The following is a 16,749-nucleotide window of genomic DNA, read 5'->3' on the forward strand; positions in this document are numbered from 1 at the left end:
AGAGCTTGCTAAACTTCACTGTGAGTAAGACTTACATGGAGAGGCAGGACAAGATACCCTAAAAGTCTCCCACAGGGGTCTTGGTCCTGAATTTCTAAGACTCCCAGATGCTGGGTTACTCGTGTGCCAGTCTACCTACCACAGTGACAGGCACGAAGCCAATCTCTCATCCGGGTTTTCTAGGAGTCAAATGTGTAAACCCCACTTCTTGCTAACACACCTTTCATCCACCCTTCTGTGGCTAGCAGGAGGTATCACCTGGGCCAGGGAAAAGGAAAAGGAAAAAGTTGGATTAGCGAGAGAAACCTGGGCCTAAACGCTTAGGTCTGAAGGGAGAGATTGGGGCTGCTAGGTGACACCACCAGTCCTGTGACACTTGACCTCCAATACCAGCCTCTCATCCTCAGCCAGCTCTGGCCTCCATCTCCACTAACCCCCTCTTTGCCCTCCCACCAGGAGGATCCCCTGGCAGCATGGGGAATCTGTGGGGGCCTGTAACCCTGCTAAAAGCCTATTTCCTGCCACTGTCTCTTGCAAACTGTCTGCCCTGGCTGTGCCTTGGGCTCCCTGGGACCTCTACTAACTCACTGTGTCTGTTGCTGTCACCCAAAGGCCCTTCCAGTTCTCCTCATTTGCTCCTGGGCCTCGCTAGAAGCCCAGGACCTTTCCCCCACTGTTTCGCTCTGCGCTCTACTCTACCAAAGGCAGTTGATTACTAGTAGAAAGGACGCGGGAGGCTGGAGTCTTGCTGTCTCATTCCCGTGCTGGGGCGTGGGCTCTCTGAGTCTTTCTGGGTCTCTCTGGGCAGCAGAGGGGCCACTGGAGGACAGGCCACTCTAGTTGGTTTGGTGTTTTTTGGACCTGTGTTTCTAGTGGAGGGGCTCCTGGATGCCTTTTGATCTGGGCTGGGGGATGCAGTCAGAAAGGTATTTCGGATCTGGAGCTATGAACAGATGCCCTGCCTCAGTTCTGCCTCCGTCCCTCCCCCAGTAGCCTGGAGGGTCCCTGACTGAATGTGGCCCAACCACCATCACCCCAAACTCCTGATGCAAGGCTGGAAGGCAGAGTTGTTGTTGGTGATACCCCTATTTGGCCCTGATGTGCCTACAATAGTCAGGTTGGGATAAGGGGGCGGGGGGGGGGGTGGGGGCCCGAGGGGACTTCTCCCTTCCAGCCTCCCCTCAACATTGTCTCGACTAATAACGGGGCTAATAAGGAGCCGCTTCGTCTAACCTAATTGTATTCAAACATTTTAGTTAATTCTCCATTCATATTTTAGCATAATGGGATCGGGTGTTCTCGGCATTTATGGAGATTAATGCAGAGAAAGAGTTCCGGCTGCTGAGGCAAAACAGAGCGACTAGCGCCCTCTGGTTCTCGTGGCACTGAAGGAAGGAAGGAAGGAAGAGGCCCTGGCTAGCCTAGCCACCCTCCACCATCGGGTGTGGATGACCTGTGGGCTCACGGCATCCCTTGCCTCTGGCCTCTCCATTCCCCATAATCTTGGGTGTCAGGAAGACCACCTGATCAAACAAGGCCACACTCGGCTGGCCCACTCTGAAAACAAAGAGATGACCTCAGGCACCTCTGACATGCCTGACCTTGTTGGGTCTGCGCCCTGGTTATCCACACCTCAAGGCCGATGTGGAGAGGGGTCAGGCGGGCTTGCAGATAAGTTGCAAAGCCAAACCTGACACTTCTGGGCACTCTTCTTCCTTTGGCTTTTGGTGGGGACTAACCCCCCCACCCCCGCCAGTCCCTTCCCTCGTTTACCTCTCTGTGAAGGAATCCTCTGCATGGGAAAAGATAGTTGTATTTGAGCTGGCCTGGGCCCAGAGCTTTCTGCCACCCCTGGACCAGTTGGTCCCTGGCATGGTCCTCAGAGGCTGTAGGCCTCCCTGGCTGGCTTCTGCCAAGACCTCCTGAGAGGAAAGGGCTGTCTGGGACCTGAGGCTGCCCATGTTTTCCCTCTGTGTGGCTTTCTGTGAGACCAATCTGTTGGCATATTTCCAGATAGCATATCCCTCACCTTGGCCTGGCCCTTACTCCAGCATCTAAAGAAGGGTCCCCTGAAATTTGCCCCCAGATTTCTCTTGCCTGCTTGGCAGGATTACCTTCTGGTTCTGTGACTTTCCTAAGTGGTCAGCTAACTACAAGAAAAACACTATGGCCTGTGACAGATCTCAGACAGCGCTTCCAGCCCAGCCTGCAGTATCAGGCTGCCCCAATACCCAGGGTAGGCTGGGTACTCATTAGAAACTGGGTGAGCCTGTGGGTGCCACCTTCCTAGCTTGAGTCTGGGACAGGGCAGAGGCCTGAGCCTCCGCCTCTACCCTCCCCCACATGAAGGGGTGGGAAGTCTGGGGCACTGTCCTCTGCAGACTCTGTGGTAGGTCAACAGGCAGCCAAGATGTCCAATTTCCAATCTCCGGTCCTATCACAAATCCCAGCTCTGTGTAATCCCTTCGGCGGCCCTAGGGGCTGAGCTTGGAGAAGGCATTGGAGTCTTCGCCTCAGTGACTGGAGCTCCCTCTGAGCCCGATCAGATGGGAGTCTTTCATCTTATTGATCCATCTTGCTGCTGAACATGGAATCAAAGGTTATAAGGAGCTGGTGTAATTTAGAGGCTGCCCTAGGATACGGGCTCACCCAGTGTCTAATGTAGAGGAGGGGCTTTGCATGTCTCTAGTCCATTCCACCCTGACTTGCAGGCAGTAGAACAGACGCTTGTGACAGGAGACAGGCCAAAACAGCCGGCTCCTGCATAGGGCAGCGGGGTGGGGGTGGGGATAGGACGGGCATCAGGAGGCTGGTGAGCCGGAATGTCTCAGCACTGGTGTAGAGGCTGGCGGCAGGGAGGGGCTGTGGGTGGAGGGCTGTGGGGGACAGTGCCTGATGCTGGCTCTGCTCTCTTTCCTGCCCCCCACCAGAAGCCCAGTGCAAGCCCTACTACTCTGACTACTCGCGCTTCCGGCTCCTGGTCCACCACCTGTGCACCAGCCACTACCTGGACCTTTTCATCACTGGCGTCATCGGGCTGAACGTGGTCACTATGGCCATGGAACACTACCAGCAGCCCCAGGTGAGAGCCAGAGATGGGCCAGCAGCCTCGGGACTTTCCCAGGCCGAAATACAGCCTCTGGGTGCCAGGCAAGTGTCGGGGGCGCTACATGGGTCCTCATACCTGCCGCAGTCTCATTAGAGGTGGGCGGCACCTTTGTTTTATACAGAAGGATACTAAGTCTCGGTAGGTTAGTTGGCTTGACCAAGATCACACAGCTAGGAAGTAGGGAATGAGTACATTTTTATTGAGCATCTAGTATGTGTGACTCTGGGCCTTGGAAGGGGAAGAAGACAGACTGATGCTTGTTTGCCCTTCAAGACTCAGATTCTAGTAAGTTCTCAGCCCCAGACTCATCTGCTCCCAGTCCTCCCTCTCATCCACCTTCCCTGTCAGTTTCTCCATCTGAGCAGGGCAGAGGTTGAACTGATAATGGACCAGCCTCCTTCCTGTCTTAGCCTTCTGTGCCTTCTGGCATATTCTCATGTGTGTCTCAAGGTGAAATTAGATGCCAGGTTTCAACAGTCATGGAATAGTGGCCAGTGGTCAGCCACTGTGGTAGGAAAGGGGGAAATGGGCTCCCTTAGCTCCACCTTACTCCCCAGCTCTGGGAGGTATTGTGATGGAGGGGAGGGGCAGGCTTCGCCTTGGGCCTAAGGGAACCCCGCATCTGCCCCACCCCTCCTCCAGATCCTGGATGAGGCTCTGAAGATCTGCAATTACATCTTCACTGTCATCTTTGTCTTGGAGTCAGTGTTCAAACTTGTGGCTTTTGGCTTCCGCCGGTTCTTCCAGGACAGGTAACAGCAGAGAGAGAAGTCTGGGAGAGCAGAGAGTAAGTAGAGATGTGTCTGGGGGTGGGGGTGGGGGCATGGAGGTGAGGGTGGATATCCAGGAGGCTTTCAACCTACAGATCTATCTAACCCTGGGAGGCCAGCTCCCTCCCTAGAGCGGATGGTGATGGTGGTCCCAGAGCCAGGGTTTAAGGGATGGGAGGGATTTGGGGTTTGACACGGCAAAGCTCAGAGGGCTTTGGCAGCAAGAAATCACTGTAGCCTCAGATGGCACGAATGCCACAGAGCTTGGAGCTGGACTGCCTGTCGGATTGGAATCCTAGTCACTTAGTGACCGGGTGACTTTGGGTATGCCTCAGTTCCCTCATCTGTGAAGTGAAAGCTAACACTGTCCGTGTCAGAGTTGTGATATGGATATAGATCTCTTAAAACAGCACTCTGCTCAAATCGAATATATAAATACTGAAAGCCAAGGCAGACGAGGCCAGGTGCTGCGGCGCGGGATTGGAGTCTCTTGATGTTGCAAGGCTCAGACAGGAGGAGAGTTTGAGTTCAGTTTGAGAAAAATAGCAAAACACCATATGGGGGGAGGCAGGGATAATGATTAAAATGAAAAGCACAGGCCCTTTCCAGATCTAATTTTCTGTGCCACCGTGGCACCCTCCCCCATGCCCCTTCCCCCACTCAGGGAGCTGCATTCCCGATTTTCCAGGTGGAATCAACTAGACCTGGCTATTGTGCTTCTGTCCATCATGGGCATCACTCTGGAGGAGATTGAGGTCAATGCTTCGCTGCCCATCAACCCCACCATCATCCGTATCATGAGGGTGCTCCGTATTGCTCGAGGTAGGTCCGGTGCTTGTACCTGCCTTCCCCAGAGGGAGATGGAAAGAGTTGGTTAGAGGATGGCTCTGGGTTTCCAGGGACTTTCTCCCAGCCTCTGTCTTAAAGGCTTGTCGAGCATGAGTGGGCTGGGGTATGGGTGGACCATCCTACCAACTCCAGCCCAGCCTGGCTCTCCCAGTTATGTGATGGGAGACCCGGTGGAGGGGTGGGGGGTGGGCAGCTCATGACACTGTCCTGTTCTGCAGTTCTGAAGCTGTTGAAGATGGCTGTGGGCATGCGGGCACTGCTGGACACGGTGATGCAGGCCCTGCCCCAGGTAGCTGGGAGGTGGGGTGGGCAGAAGGGAAGGGTCCTCCTGGGGAGGAAGAGGTGCCCTCCAAAAGGGCAGGGGCCTCAGGGAAGCTGGCTGGAGAGCCAGCAGCGTCTTTTCCGTTTCTTTTCCTCTCCTCCAGGTGGGGAACCTGGGACTTCTCTTCATGCTATTATTTTTCATCTTTGCAGCTCTGGGAGTGGAGCTCTTTGGAGACCTGGGTGAGTTGAGGGTCGGGGATGGTAGAGGAGCCAGGGACAGAGACGGAGAGGAATCATGAGACTAACATGGTTTTCCCGCCTTTTCCCTCTTCCCTCTCAGAGTGTGATGAGACACACCCTTGTGAGGGCTTGGGCCGGCATGCCACCTTTAGGAACTTTGGTATGGCCTTTCTGACCCTCTTCCGAGTCTCCACTGGCGACAACTGGAATGGTATTATGAAGGTGAGAACCCAGAGGATGTGGACTCCTTGACAGGACTGCTGGAGCCACGGGGGAGGAGGGGGGACACCTGGCCTCCGATGTAAGGAGCTAGGAGAGGATATATCAGCCATGAGTAAAGGCATGTCCCATCGTTGCCCTGTCAGAACACTCTGGAGTCTCCTCAGGACATGCTCTGATTCACTCATCCGTCTCAGCACCAGGACGCTGGTGTTCCTTCTTACCCAGGGTCTTCTCCCTCAGCACTCTGATATCCCATGATGGCTCCGTGGGCTGGGCTGGGCTGGGCTGGGCTGGGCTGGGCTGGGCTGCCCTCCCCACTCTCACGCCTCTGCCCTCCACGCCTCCCGCAGGACACCCTCCGGGACTGCGACCAGGAGTCCACCTGCTACAACACGGTCATCTCACCCATCTACTTTGTGTCCTTCGTGCTGACGGCCCAGTTTGTGCTGGTCAACGTGGTCATAGCCGTGCTGATGAAGCACCTGGAGGAGAGCAACAAAGAGGCCAAGGAGGAGGCGGAGCTGGAGGCGGAGCTGGAGCTGGAGCTGAAGACCCTCAGCCCGCAGCCCCACTCCCCGCTGGGCAGCCCTTTCCTCTGGCCTGGGGTGGAGGGTGTCAATAGCCCTGACAGCCCTAAGCCTGGGGCGCCACATACAACCGCCCACATTGGCGCGGCCTCGGGCTTCTCCCTGGAGCACTCCACGGTGAGCAACAGCGCCACCTTCTGAAGGGCTACGGGGCAGGCGAGGGGCAGGGAGGGCAGGGCCAACAGCAGCTCAGTGGGGACACACAGGAGCCCAGCAGGCCTGGGGCTTCTCCGTCCTCCTGCCCCTCCTCTTACCGCGATGTTGAAGGGGCTCGCCGCCGAGTGCCCCTCCCAGAACGACTGCCCAGATTCTCTGTATATGGCCGGCAACGCGATGGCAGTCTTCCGAGCTCCTCTAGCTTGGTGTGGCTTTGCCCCTCGAGGCTCCTAGGTTCAAGGCTAAGTTCTCTGTTTCCTTCCTGTTTCTTTTTTTTTTTTCCTTACCCGATTGTCAAACCTCTTTCCTTCATGCGCTCCTACCTTCCTGACTCCCTTCCATCTCCCTATCCTTCCCTGTCTCTTTATCTCTCCCTCTCCCCTGTGGTCCCTGACTATTCTCATCCCCCAACTCTCCGTCCTCCTGCACCTTTCCCACGCTCCTCTCTCATCTTTCTGTTGCTGTGTGTGTGTGTGTGTGTGTGTGTTTGCGTGTATGTGTGTGTGTGTGGTATGTTTGTGTACCTGTGTCACATGAGTTCTACTTCCACTCTTTCTACCCTTTCCAATCCCCCGGCCCTGATACTTTTCATCGCTACCCCTACAACCCCTACTCCCCTGGCTCTCCTGGCTCCCCTTCTGGCTGGTCCTCCCAGGACAGACAGCTGTTTGACACCATCTCCCTGCTGATCCAGGGCTCCCTGGAGGGGGAGTTGAAGCTGATGGACGAGCTGGCAGGCCCAGGGGGCCAGCCCTCTGCCTTCCCTTCCGCCCCCAGCCCGGGCGACTCCGACCCACAGGTTACTGCACCCTGTCATGTGCTCCTTCTCCTGACCCTGCCGAGTCGTGCCACGCTGTGCTGTGCTTCTGGGGTGGCTGGGGTGTGTGTGTGTGGCTTGCCCACTAAGTACCTAGAGAGATGAACACTGCACCTGGCAGGAGGCAGTGGGGAGGGTAGTCCAGGCTCTGGGAAGTAGGGAAATCACCCAATCAAGGGAGAGTGAGGGATGGAGGAGGGGTTTGGAGAGATTCATAAGAAAGATGGTGGAACAGAGCTGAGATGGGACAGTGGGACTTGAGGGGTAAAGGAGGCTGGGTATCGGGTCCAGACGAGATCCTCAGAGGTTAGTGCGAGTGACCATGGGACCCATAGAGGGACCTGTTTTAGCTAGTCTGATTCTTCTGTAGTGTCCAGTACCTACCCACAGTCCTCTGGTAGCCTTTTAAGTACATGGACATGATGAGGATTGACATAGGTAGTTTTCTATCCCGAGGGAATAGAAGTGAATTCTGGGGCATAAACGTGAAGGAGGACTTGGTTTCCTCACCAACTGCAGTCCCTTCCCAGGGTACCCAGGGTGCTCTCCCTTCTGCTGGCACCACTTATCCTGTTGATTCCTTGGTCCCTCCAGTCCTGCTTTCCTCCCATTGGCTCCTTCAACACCCCACCCCCACCCCAGGTCAGGAGCCGGGTATGGACTACAGCTGAAGTCTAGTGACACACAGCCTGCTGGGAGAAAGGGTAGGCTCACAGGTTCCTAGGCAGTCCTTAGCCTGGTAGGCAATCAGCAGTGATTTTCGCATGGTAAGAGCCCCGTGCCTCTTGTTAGAATCCAATCTCAGACCTGGCAATGACCTAGAAAGGGAATCTAGCCAGTCTCTTCCCCACGCTCCCCCAGTCTAAGCTAAGCCCACCCACAGGAAAGGTGGAGGGAGGTGGGATGGGATTGGACAGTGATCAGAACAGCCCACTCACCCAAACACCACTCACCACCCCAGCCCCCAATATCTTGCTGAAGCTCCTAGGTGACTTGGTGGCCCAAGTGTGTCCCCTTCACATTAGCCGGAGCACACTCCTCAAGGCCCACACTGGAGAAGGGGGAGCAGGTTGCAGGCAGGCGGAGGAGGGCCCATGAGGGGAGAAGCCAGAATCTGGGGGCAGGCCAAGTCCTGCTAGGCTTTTGGAAGCGAAGAGAATAGGCAGAAAACAGCCGTCAGACTGGTGGCATTGTCCCCGGTGTGCCCCCCATCCCCCCACTGCCATGCTGCTCTGCTTGCAGAGGGGAGACGGGGCTTTGCTGGCCTTTCTTCTTTTCATTTTGTTTGTTTGGTATCATCTTTATGAGAGTGGAAGCCCTCTCCTCCGCTCTCTCCCTGGGTGCTGGTGGTGTGGGAGGGGGCTGCTGAGATGAGATGCCTGGGGTAGCTTTAGAATGTGTTTCTGCGTCTCTTGGTCTCTCTGCTTTGCCAATGTTTGCTCTGTCTCTTTCGTGCCTACTGCAGACTCTCTGATCAGCACAGGGGGTTGAAGTGGGAGAGGGGAGGGGCCGTGGGTCTATTGGGAGAGGGGTGGGGAGTGAAACGGGATGCCTTCCTCCCCGCGTTGTGGAGAGGGGAAGTGGGGGCTGTGAGTGTGCCGGGTGTGCCTGCGTGTGTGCGTCCTGGTTTCTCATGCGTGCTCATCTCTCTCCCGTCTAGATCCCTCTAGCTGAGATGGAGGCTCTGTCTCTGACGTCAGAGATTGTGTCTGAACCGTCCTGCTCTCTAGCTCTGACGGATGACTCTTTGCCTGATGACACTCACACACTCTTACTTAGTGCCCTGGACAGCAATGTACATGCACACACCCCTAGCCGCTCCCCCAGCCTGGGCTCGGCTGGCCGCAGGGCTCCAGATCTTCCTCCCACTCTGTGCCCAGATCCTGCCCAGAGGCGTTCACGTGTGGGCACAAAGTGCCCCAGCCTTTGCTGGCATGAATTTTTCCTTGTACCCCCTGGGGGTAATAAAGGAATTAGATAAGATAAAACCAAGACCCTGCTCAGAGGGGGGGGGGTCACATGAGCCACCGTGGTGACAGGGTTATTCCAGGAACTACAGCCCAAAACAGAAGTGGCTTGGGAGCCAGCTTCTGTGTTTGGAGCCCTGTGCCAGCCAACCCTCCCTCCCTGCTCCCTCCTCCTGCCTCTCTTTCATGAGACTCACTAGTGTCCTGGGTGAGGCCCATATCTTTGCTGTCACCACCATACCTTTCTCCCTGGGGACTGTTCCTGTTTCCTTTTGCTGTCCCTGTGTGTCTTTGTGTCCTGTCCTCAACAAGCTCTGGGGGCTTTGGTACTTTGACCTTCCTACCCTTCCTCAGTTTCCCTCTGCCCCACCCTACCCCACCCCCGACAGTGAGCAGCCCCCCCCCTCCTCTCACCCATTGCCTTCCTGTGTGAGAGCTGGACCAGCTAAGGCAGGCTCTTGATCAAAGTCTGGGAGGGGCTCTAGAGGGTGTGGCCGGCTGGAAGGAGTGGGTCCTGGGATTGAGAATAGAAGGGAAAGGCTCAGACTCTACTCAGCAGAGCCATCTTCCACAGCTGAGCCCATGGATGGGTAGGGGCTTTGCAGCCTCCCTGAGAACCAGTAGCCTAGTGGAAGGAATTCTGAAGAGGGAGAGAGACTCTTGGGATCTGGCCTGATTACTGCCTTTCTTTGAAACAGCTTTCCCAGACCCACTCCCACCTCAGTCTGTCCCCCGAGGGAGTACTGAGTTCCCAGTGCCCAGGACTTGCTACCTACCTCCACCTCCAGAGTCTCTGTGTGGTTAAAGTAGATCCACAGACTAGGACGGGACATGCCGCTTGGGTTTACCTGTTATTTAACCTGTGTGGATCTAGCTCAGGCTGGTTCCCTGTTGATCCCTGGAGTAACTTCCGGACTCTAAGAGGACCACGTGCTGGGGGCTGCTCTCTCTTCTCTCACCCCTCCTCATCCTCCACCATCCCCAGCCCAGAGACTCACGGGAGATCCTGCGGGCATGCTCTGGGGGTGGGGCCGGTCCACTCCTTCCTCCCTGTATGTAGAGGCTCATTGTATGTCTTCCTATGTCCTACCATGCTCATGCTCCTTACCTTGGCCTAGGAGGGTGTGGAGGTGGGTGTGGGTCGGTGGGGGGGAGACAGCGGGTCTGGCGGGAAAGGGCTTAGTTCCTGCTGTCTAGCTTTTCCTCGGCTACCGAACCCCATCTGCACGCTCCTTACCCCATCCCCTGATCCTTTTGCAGATGGTGCCCCGCCCTGAGGAGGTGTCAGTCCCCCTAGGACCAGACCTGCTGACTGTGAGGAAGTCTGGTGTCAGCCGGACACACTCTCTGCCCAATGACAGCTACATGTGCCGCAATGGGAGCACTGCAGAGAGATCTTTAGGACACAGGGGCTGGGGGCTCCCCAAAGCCCAGTCAGGTACCAAGGTTGGGGTGAGGCAGCTTAGTTCATTCAAGGAGAGCCAACCTGGCCTAAGGCCAACAAAAGTAGTGTTGAAGAAACCCTAAGCTGAAGGGAAATACCCAGACTAGAGGAAGTAGCTTTCATCCCAGGGCAGTGAGGGGTAAAGGCCCTGATGGGGAGGAGGGCCTGGAGGGAAGTGTCAGAGACTGTCCCTACTCACCCCTCCCTGTCCCTCCCCCACAGGCTCCATCTTGTCAGTTCACTCCCAACCAGCAGACACCAGCTGCATCCTACAGCTTCCCAAAGATGCACACTATCTGCTCCAGCCTCATGGGGCCCCGACCTGGGGCGCCATCCCTAAACTACCCCCACCTGGCCGCTCCCCTCTAGCCCAGAGGCCTCTCAGGCGCCAGGTAAGCAAGTGTATAGGGCTGGACCTAGGTCCTGGGGTGGGGCTGTCTAATCGGAATGCCTGTGCTGTTGGTCATGACCAGAGTTGACACTTATCCTGTGTGCCAAGGATAGAGCAGCTCTAGGTACTAGGGATGAGGCACTGGGTAAGAGAGAAGTAGTTGGAGTTTGCACACACACACACACACACACACACACACACACCGCAACCTCATGCACACACCTGGTTTCACTGAGGAGGCCTAGAGTCCAAGGTCCAGTTGTTGCCAGGGCAACCGGCATCCACTGGAGATGGTACCCAGGTATCAAGGCTCCCAATCCCAGGCCCAGAATTTCTACCAATTCTTCACACTTTGGGCTAAACTGAAGGACACAAGGCAGGGTTTAAGTGTCTCTACTTCTGGCCTAGCCTGGGGTCCGCTGTCCATGAACCAGAGAGTGACTGTGTGCCTTGTGTTGATGTCTGTGTCTCCTGATCACAGAAGTCAGCGTCATGCTCTTGGGGATCAGGCACGGTCCCTCTTCCCTCCCCCACTCCCCAAGCAGGTTCCTGCTGTTAGGCACTGGGACACAGTTCCTCCTCTCTGAGCTCAGTAAGAATAGAGACACGCGTGCTATCGGATTACAGCAGCCACAGGTTAGAGCTGCCACACGGTGCTTGTGTGAGTTGTATCAGGGAGTCCAGAGGAGACAAGAGTTAGTTTTATTTGAAGTGGATTGCCAGGTACTCATCCGGGAAAACCCATGCTCAGCAGAGCAAGGCATACTTGTTGTTGGGAAGGGTATTCAAGGCCAAGGGAACGGTTGCCTTGCTCTCTGTCCCTAAAGGCTAGAGGCACAAAGAGGCCAGTCTGGGAAGCAGAGCTGGCAGGAGTTCTTTCTGGCCTCCCAGGGCCCAAAGACTGCAGAGTGTTCCTCCTGCAGGATTTGGGAAAGTGGGACAGGGAGGACAGAAGAAAGGTTTGGTGGTTGAAAGGGAGGTGTGGTCCACAGAGCTCAGAGGACTCCTAACCCCCCAATAAGAGAAGCTAATAGGATAGTCCTGCAGCTTTGTGGGGGGTTAGGGACAGCCAGCGTGACAGAAACATGACATAAAGGATAATCTGCTTCCACTCCCTGCAGGCAGCAATAAGGACCGACTCCCTGGATGTGCAGGGCCTGGGTAGCCGGGAGGACCTGTTGTCAGAGGTGAGTGGGCCCTCATGCCCTCTGACCCGGTCCTCATCTTTCTGGGGAGGGTCGAGCATCCAGGTGCAGCAGCGCTCAGGCAGCCAGAGCAAAGTCTCCAAGCACATCTGCCCGCCGGCCCCTTGCCCAGGCCTGGAACCCGGCTGGGCCAAGGACCCTCCAGAGACCAGAAGCAGCTTAGAGCTGGACACGGAGCTGAGCTGGATTTCAGGAGACCTCCTGCCCAGCAGCCAGGAAGAACCCCTGTCCCCACGGGACCTAAAGAAGTGCTACAGTGTAGAGGCCCAGAGCTGCCGGCGCAGGCCTGGGTCCTGGCTAGACGAACAGAGGAGACACTCCATTGCTGTCAGCTGCCTGGACAGCGGCTCCCAGCCCCGCCTATGTCCGAGCCCCTCAAACCTCGGGGGCCAACCTCTTGGGGGCTCTGGGAGCCGGCCTAAGAAAAAACTCAGCCCACCCAGTATCTCTATAGACCCCCCGGAGAGCCAGGGCCCTCGGCCCCCATGCAGTCCTGGCGTCTGCCTCAGGAGGAGGGCACCGGCCAGTGACTCCAAGGATCCCTCGGCCTCCAGCCCCCTCGACAGCACGGCTGCCTCACCCTCCCCAAAGAAAGACGCACTGGGTCTCTCTGGTTTATCTTCTGACCCAACAGACCTGGACCCCTGAGTCCTACCTACTCTCCCCATCAATCACCCTTCTCCACTGGGTGCAGATCCTAGCTCCGCCTCCTGGGCAGTACTTCTGAAAAGTCCCGGGTAAGCGGCCACGAGGCACCTCGCCTGCCTCCTTCAGTGGCTGGGGGGATGACAAGCAGGACTTCTGGAGAGTCAGTCTGAAGAGAGCACAGCCCTGGAGCCCCACCGCCTCCGGGAAGGAGAAGGAGAAACCCAGTGTGGCCAAGGCTCCCGACACAGGAGCTGTTGGGAGAAAGCAATACGTTTGTGCAGAATCTCTATGTATATTCTATTTTATTAAATTAATTGAATCTAGTATATGCTGGATGTACGACATTTTGTGACTGAAGAGACTTGGTTCCTTCTACTTTTATGTGTCTCAGAATATTTTTGAGGCGAAAGCGTCTGTCTCTTGGCTATTTTAACCGAAAATAACCAGTCTAGTTATATTCCCTCTTCTTGTAAAGCACAAGCCGGAGACCGTGAGTGTATTACAACCCAGCAGCGGCCCATCTTCAGCGGAAAGCGAGAACCATTTTGGAAACTGTCGTGTAACTTATTTTCTCCTTTAACCTCGTCATCGTTTTCTGTAGGGGGAAAAACAGAGAAAAAGAGAAAAAAAATGAGATTTTACAAATGAAATGGAACCTTTTTATATATACATACATACATATCTATATATCTATATATCTATATAAAATAAAGTAATTTTCCAAAATAAAAAGTTAATCACAGTTCAGAGTAAAAGCAGAGGGGATGGAGAGGTAGGTGTGTTTAGAGGACGGGGAGAGTCCTGGAGATGGGAAGTGGGCAGTGGGAGGGAAGGTTCGGGTTGCCTCTCTCTCTCTCTCTCTCTCTCTCTCTCTCTCTCTCTCTCTCTCTCTCTCTCTCTCTCTGTGTGTGTGTGTGTGTGTGTGTGTGTTTGCGCGCGCGCACGCGCATTGGTATGTATAAGCTTTGTGTTTGAGAGAAGAAGAGCTCAAATGCCCGACCCTGGAGGGCTCCATCCTTGCACGCCCCCTGCAAGCTTGGGAGAGAGACCCCTGTGCCTGGGAGGGCTGGGAGACAGGGGCTTCTGTTTTTCCGTCAGAGCGTTAGCGCATCCTCTGAGCCAAGCAGCTCAGAGAATGTGAGTAATTCCAGATTAATTCTTATTTCTCTGACAGCGATCAGCCGTGCGCATTGAAAGGTAGAAATTGGCATAATGAAGCTGTTTTGGTTAATGGGGCCAGTGGAGGCTGAGAGGCAGCCTCAGCTGCGGCAGATCTAAATCAAGGGGCGAGTGGGGGGAGGGACAAATGCTTCTGGGTTTTCCCTGCCCTATTCTTCCACCCCAGCATTTACCTCACTCTGACTGGGTGGTGACCTGAGGTGTCTGGGCTAAAGCCTCTTGCCTTGAACTTCATCTATCTGCCTGCTGATATTGAGATTAATCTGTGTAAACAGAGCAGATCGCCGTCCCCCTCCCCCTAAAAGATGAGACTGCAGGGACCCCGACTGGAGTCCAGAGGAGACCTCCTGATGAGGTTGAGGGGTTTGGTGGTAGCCAGGACACTGAGCCAGGGAACTGGCTCCCTGAGGGGTGATAAATGATACAATCAAGGTACTTACATGGTCTGCTGCTGCTTGCCCAGTGGGAGGGAGCCAGAGGAGAGGAAAGAGGGGGGAAATGCAGGGGGGCCAGGAGTCCGGAGAGCCACCTGACCTAGAACCACCTGACCCCGAGCCACCTTTCTGGTGCCATGGCTGGCAATAGTCTGTTGGTTGAAGTCCTCGTGCCACAGAGGAGTAACCAAAGACTCAGCCAGCCCGTTCATCCAGCAGCCATTGCAAACATCTGCCCTGTCCCATTTCTATTCCCTTGAATATCCCCGCCCCTTCAAGCCAGGTTGTGTGTGTGTGCATGTGTGTGTGCATGTGTGTGCATGTGTGTGTGCATGTATATGAGTGTGTGCATGTGTGTGCATGTGTGTGTTGTGTGTGTGCACATGTGTGTGTGCATGTGTTTGTGTGCATGAGTGTGCATGTGCACGTGTGTGTGTGTGCACGTGTGTGTGCATGAGTGTGTGTGTGTGTGTGTGTGTCAGTACTCTACCACTAAGCTGCATTCCCACCCCTGGACTGGTTTCTTGAAACCTCAGTAACCTCACTCACTCACAACCCCCACCCGCACAGGCAGCTGGGAGCCCGCAGTGCCAGGCTGCTGGTTGCTGGGAGCTGGACTTGCAGGCGTCCATCCTTTGGCCTATTTCCTAAGCCGAGAGAGCTTTTCTGATTGCACTTCGGGGCAGAAATGACACCACTCGTGGAAGCAAACACCTGGTTTGATCTCCCTGGGATGTTTGATGGTACCCAGCTCTGATCCTTGTAGCCCTCTCAGCTGGAGAAAGGGGTGCTTGTGCAAGCTGGCTTTTCTTTCTTTGCTTGCTTTCTTTTTTTTTTTTAAGGGAAGCTGTACAAAATTCCTAGAGTTTTGCCACCTGGATTGAGAGATTAAGCTTTTATATTTTTGTAAAATTCCATCACTGTCTGTCCCTTATGGGTGGGAGGCTTGGGAAGGGGGAGTCTGGGAGATTCCCCCCTTCTTCTTCTAGTGGTTAGAAGATTCTGTGTCAGGGTGAAGCAGAAGGCTGAACCCTCTCCTTCACCCAGATTTTCCTCATTACCATCCCTGTCTCTGTAAACACACAGCAGTGCAGTAATATTGTAGTGTCACTTGAGGTAGTGCATAGCATGCCTAAGTCTTCTACAATCCCGTTAACGACTGAAGAGGTTTGATGAGGGCCACACTGAATCTGCTTTAGGATTGCTTGACAGGGAGCTACTATGATCCACCCAGTGAGAAGGCAAAGCCCGTTCTCCCGCTGCTCCCCATCCCACATCATCTTATGGACTTCTCTGGCAGGAAGCAGTGCCTGCACAGGGACCTCTGGGTGGCACTTTAGACATATTAATAGCGGAACAAAGATGGATAATTCGGGGAGGGGGGTGCATTGTGGTTAACGCTTCCAACATTGTAAAGTCTTTGTCACCAGGCTCAGTGATGCATCTCTGTAATCTCAGCCCTTGGGAGATGGAAGTAGGGGGTGTGGGATTTGGAGGTCATCCTCTACCACATAGTGAGTTGGAGACCAGCCTGGGCTATGAGATGATACTCCCTGTCAAAACCAACCAACCAACCAAAAACCTACCAACAAAACAATAACATCGGTGATGGAAACTGGCGTGTCTCATTGCACAGGCTTGAACGTAGAGAAACAGCGGTTGATGAGTCTGAACAAGTGCATGGGGATCGTGGGGAAGTGGGGTTGGGGGACAGCAGGTCTTTGGTTAGGGCCTCCAACATGGGGGTACAAGGGTAGTGGGGTGTGCCTTTGGAAGTGAGAGCCTCTCTCTCTCTCTCTCTCTCTCTCTCTCTCTCTCTCTCTCTCTCTCTCTCTCTCTCTCTGTGCATCACCTTCATTCAGTCTTCTTCCTGGGGTTCAAAGAAGAAACTGTGTCAAGAGCACCAGGCCTCCACCTAGGGCTTGGCTGCTTTGGTTTCCTCCACCCCCAAGGCTCCAGGAAAAGGCCTGTCTGGGGGTGGGGAACTGGGAAAAAGGAGTGATCTGAGCTGCTGCTAAAAACAAACCTTAGGCTCACACGCAGTCTCTCGCTCGCTCCTCTGAGTGCTGAAGCTGGGGAAGCACCCGCCAGGCTAGCGTTTCTTTTTTTTTCCTCTGCAGGGGCGGGTTCATAGAGGTTACGATACAGAGAGGTTAAGGCTGGCTGAGGTCACACAGCCAGAATCTGGCCGAGTTAGGATTTGACTCTAGGGCTGACCTTCTGCAGCCCACCTCAGTCTGTTCTCCATTGAAGAGGGAACGGGAAGGGATGGGAAGAACCACGCTTACAAAATGAAAAGAATTTGAAAGGAGGCGAGGGGAGCCTTTCTTGAATCAGTCACACTGGGTTTGTAGAAACATACCTGTGTTCTCTGTGTGGCATAGTCCGTGGGCTAGAGGGGGTCCACAGCCTCTCAGCTGGTGGGATTCTAACCTCTAACACCACAATCCCAAACACAGGGATTGTG

At 54.9% G+C, this 16,749-nt stretch overlaps 1 protein-coding gene across 3 annotated transcripts in view; it reads left to right on the forward strand.

The window, feature by feature from the left end:
- Cacna1g (calcium voltage-gated channel subunit alpha1 G) overlaps positions 1 to 12,989 on the forward strand; it is a 64,933-nt gene extending 51,944 nt beyond the window's left edge. Inside the window, exons 26-37 of one of the 3 annotated variants that reach the window (XM_052194907.1) lie at positions 2,931 to 3,082; positions 3,752 to 3,861; positions 4,568 to 4,701; positions 4,947 to 5,017; positions 5,154 to 5,232; positions 5,333 to 5,454; positions 5,805 to 6,158; positions 6,853 to 6,996; positions 8,675 to 8,809; positions 10,242 to 10,419; positions 10,648 to 10,817; positions 11,938 to 12,989. In XM_052194907.1, coding sequence (XP_052050867.1) covers positions 2,931 to 3,082; positions 3,752 to 3,861; positions 4,568 to 4,701; positions 4,947 to 5,017; positions 5,154 to 5,232; positions 5,333 to 5,454; positions 5,805 to 6,158; positions 6,853 to 6,996; positions 8,675 to 8,809; positions 10,242 to 10,419; positions 10,648 to 10,817; positions 11,938 to 12,669 — 2,381 coding nt within the window. In that variant the 3' untranslated portion in view covers positions 12,670 to 12,989. The remainder of the gene's footprint in view (positions 1 to 2,930; positions 3,083 to 3,751; positions 3,862 to 4,567; positions 4,702 to 4,946; positions 5,018 to 5,153; positions 5,233 to 5,332; positions 5,455 to 5,804; positions 6,159 to 6,852; positions 6,997 to 8,674; positions 8,810 to 10,241; positions 10,420 to 10,647; positions 10,818 to 11,937) is intronic. The other 2 variants (XM_052194904.1, XM_052194906.1) reach the window with 2 other exon arrangements.
- The last annotated feature ends 3,760 nt before the right edge of the window (positions 12,990 to 16,749 follow it).

The sequence above is a fragment of the Apodemus sylvaticus genome, chromosome 10 (assembly GCF_947179515.1).
Source record: "Apodemus sylvaticus chromosome 10, mApoSyl1.1, whole genome shotgun sequence".
NCBI classification, from domain to species: Eukaryota; Metazoa; Chordata; class Mammalia; order Rodentia; family Muridae; genus Apodemus; species Apodemus sylvaticus.